The following is a 3,264-nucleotide window of genomic DNA, read 5'->3' on the forward strand; positions in this document are numbered from 1 at the left end:
CTTGAGGACAAAATAAAGAACCTGTAGTCATCAAGGAAGAAAGCAGGATAGGATGAGATAATCATGTGTGCTCTTTGCCACCCTATGGACTGTAGCCAGGCTTCTCTGTCCATGGGATTTCCCAGCAAGAATACTGGAGTGGGTTGCCATTTCCTCCTCCAGGGGATCTTTCTGCTCTGGGATTGAATTAGTGTCTTCTGTGTCTCCTGCATTGACAGGCAGATACTTTACCACTGCATCACCCGGGATAGGATAATAGTACCTGAGGAACCAGGAGGACAGCTTACTTGGGTGGGGCATCTCTGGAAGGCTACACTTCTAGGCAGTGGCACATGAGAGGCAAACCTGAGAAAAGAGGCTTCCCACAGATGCCCACCCAACCTGCCCCATGAACCTAGGAGAGTAAAAGAGAGGTTGTCACTGAGACATACTGTACTTAATACCACCATTATGTCAATTACCACAAAAATTCAGATCAGAGAGGTAGTAAAGAAAGCCTGGACCAAAAGTCAGGAGGCCCAAGCTCTAGACCCAGTTATTACCCCAGTTTTTTATAAACTTGGGCCAGTTGCTTTATCTCTCTGTGTTTTGTTTTCTCTATTTATTTTAAAAAAAAGGTTAGGTAAACTCTCAGATCCCATTAAGAACTGAGACCTTCAGCAGATATGAAGCTTGATTTATTTTGAGGGACATCGTAACAGAACTGAAATTGTGGAAACGGTTGATAGCGTCCCCTTCCTGGAATACAAACTACGCACAATAGACCATGACAAGAGACCATCTCCTCTCGTCTTCTCTTCCCACAACCCATATTATTTTGCACCGAAAGATCTCAACAACAAAAAAGCTAAAGTATGTCATAGAAATAACCTATGAATACTTTGCATAAACAAAAATATTTTCTTCAAATATTGTTCTCCATCCCTATTCATCCACATTCTTTCAAATGTGATTATCATAATCTTTCTGATCTTGTCTTATACATTAAACCAATATATATGTAAATTATATCATCAAAAAAAAAAAGAACTGAGACCTTGTGACTCTATATAATATATACATTTCGTTTTTTAATATTTGTTTACTAATTTGAGTGCACCACCAGGTCTTAGTTGCAGCATGTGGGACCTAATTCTCTGACAGGGATCGAACCCAGGCCCCCTGCAGTGGGAATGTGGAGTCTTGGCCACTGGACCACCAGGAAAGTCCCAATATATACATTTTTTACAAAATTAGTGATGCTTGGGTCAAAAGTAGGCTAATCTTTTTTAAAAGCAACTACTGTTGATTTACCGTGGTCCAGTAAGTCAGACAAGAGAGTTGTAATTTAAAAGAACTGAGGATAATCTAGCCAAGACAGTGATGCTGTTAGGCATGGACTTTGACCTCCAGATTAAGAATGAGCAAGTCTGTCCTCAACTCAGAGGTGGAGGAGAAGCAAGCCTCCCTGTACCCTCTCTAGATTTCCTAAGTTTTCCTGGGTTCGATCCAGCCTCCTCTAAAGTATTGTTCAAAGAACATCTCAGCCACATTGCCAGCAGCTTGGTGAAAATCTTCTGCCTCCTGAAATCTAGATTACTGAAATTACAGTCTCAGGGTATGATGGCAGAGCAAACAAGGAAGTAAGGGTGTGGGCTAGTGAACATGTGGTCAACAGGACAATAAAGAAAACTATGTTCAAGGTCAGAATTTGTATAACCCTGGAAAAATTACTTATTGAGAGTAAGAAGAACCTTCATTTCTTCTCCTATAAAAATCTGTAACCTAAAGCTAAACACTGATATTTTATACAATAAGGGAGAAATAAGTTATTTGATTTCTCCCTGCCCAAGATTGTTTTACATCTCTTAGTGAATCAATTTTTTCTATTCTTTTGTTCCAAAAGTGTGTGTTTAGCAACTGCTATGTGTCCAGCATGATTTAAGATGCTGAATGGGGATTTTAAAATGAGATACTTCACTAGAAATTCTAGATGGAGAGAAGTCATAAACACAGAAGAACCTAAGTGGCCAAATGAGTGATGCAGATATTAAGTGGGGTTTTTTTTCTAATTTTCGACAGGAGAGTCCAACGGTGAGAATGGAAGAGGCTGTTCTACTCAATCAAACAACTGTAGTGACATGTTTTCGGCTCAGAGGTTTATCTATCAATCAGAATGTGCAGATGGCTGCATTTGCCATGTTCCTTGTTTTCTATGTCCTGACACTGATTGGAAACATCCTCATCATCATAACTATTATCGATGACCATCATCTCCATACCCCCATGTACTTCTTTCTCAGCAACCTATCCTTTATCGATGTGTGCCACTCCACCGTCACTGTCCCCAAGATGCTGATAGACACCTGGTCAGAGGAGAAGCTCATCTCCTTTGATGCCTGTGTAACTCAGATGTTCTTCCTGCACCTCTTCGCCTGCACAGAGATCTTTCTCCTCACTGTCATGGCTTATGATCGGTATGTGGCTATTTGCAAGCCCCTGCAGTACATGACAGTGATGAGCTGGAAAGTGTGTGTGCTGCTGGCTGTGGCCCTCTGGACAGGGGGTACTATCCACTCCATAGCACTGACCTCGCTCACCATCAAGCTGCCCTACTGTGATCCTGATGAGATTGACAACTTCTTCTGTGATGTGCCTCAGGTGATCAAACTGGCCTGCACTGATACCCACATCATTGAGATTCTCATCGTCTCCAACAGTGGGCTGATCTCTGTGGTCTGTTTTGTGGTCCTTGTGGTGTCCTACGCAGTCATCCTGGTGAGTCTGAGGCAGCAGATCTCAGAAGGCCGGCGGAAGGCCCTGTCCACCTGTGCAGCCCACCTCACCGTGGTCACACTCTTTCTGGGACACTGCATCTTCATCTATTCCCGTCCATCCACCAGCCTCCCAGAGGACAAGGTGGTGTCTGTGTTTTTCACCGCTGTCACACCCCTGCTGAACCCTATCATCTACACCCTTCGGAATGAAGACATGAAAAATGCCTTGACCAAGTTAATGGGGAGGGTGAAGGGAAGAGAAAAAAAATGAAAATGTCTAAGCCCTTATGGTGCTTGGTGTTCCAAATTAAAGAAATGCCTAGCAAAGATATGTTACAAGCCACATTTATCAATCTATATGACTTGTGAAACTATATTCCAGTCCAATATCTGACAATCATAGCAATTACTATGATTTTTAATATCTTCCACAGGCTGGAAATTGTTCTAGGCACTGTGCAATTACTTAATTCTCACAACAACCCTGTGAGGTATGTACAAGCTTGTT

The 3,264-nt window shown here is 42.2% G+C and overlaps 1 protein-coding gene across 1 annotated transcript; it reads left to right on the plus strand.

Annotated features, from left to right (window-relative positions):
* The first annotated feature begins 2,079 nt into the window (after nucleotides 1-2,079).
* LOC104993130 (olfactory receptor 4E1) lies at nucleotides 2,080-3,027 on the plus strand. The gene has a single exon (XM_010846246.1). The coding sequence runs from the start codon at nucleotides 2,080-2,082 to the stop codon at nucleotides 3,025-3,027; it is 948 nt and encodes a 315-aa protein (XP_010844548.1).
* The last annotated feature ends 237 nt before the right edge of the window (nucleotides 3,028-3,264 follow it).

Source organism: Bison bison, unplaced genomic scaffold (assembly GCF_000754665.1).
Source record: "Bison bison bison isolate TAMUID 2011002044 unplaced genomic scaffold, Bison_UMD1.0 scf7180017864234, whole genome shotgun sequence".
Taxonomy (NCBI): Eukaryota; Metazoa; Chordata; class Mammalia; order Artiodactyla; family Bovidae; genus Bison; species Bison bison.

What these genes read in the sequence shown, in the direction of transcription:
- LOC104993130 (XM_010846246.1), top strand. Translation starts at nt 2,080, where the DNA reads ATGGAAGAGGCTGTTCTACTCAATCAAACAACTGTAGTGACATGTTTT.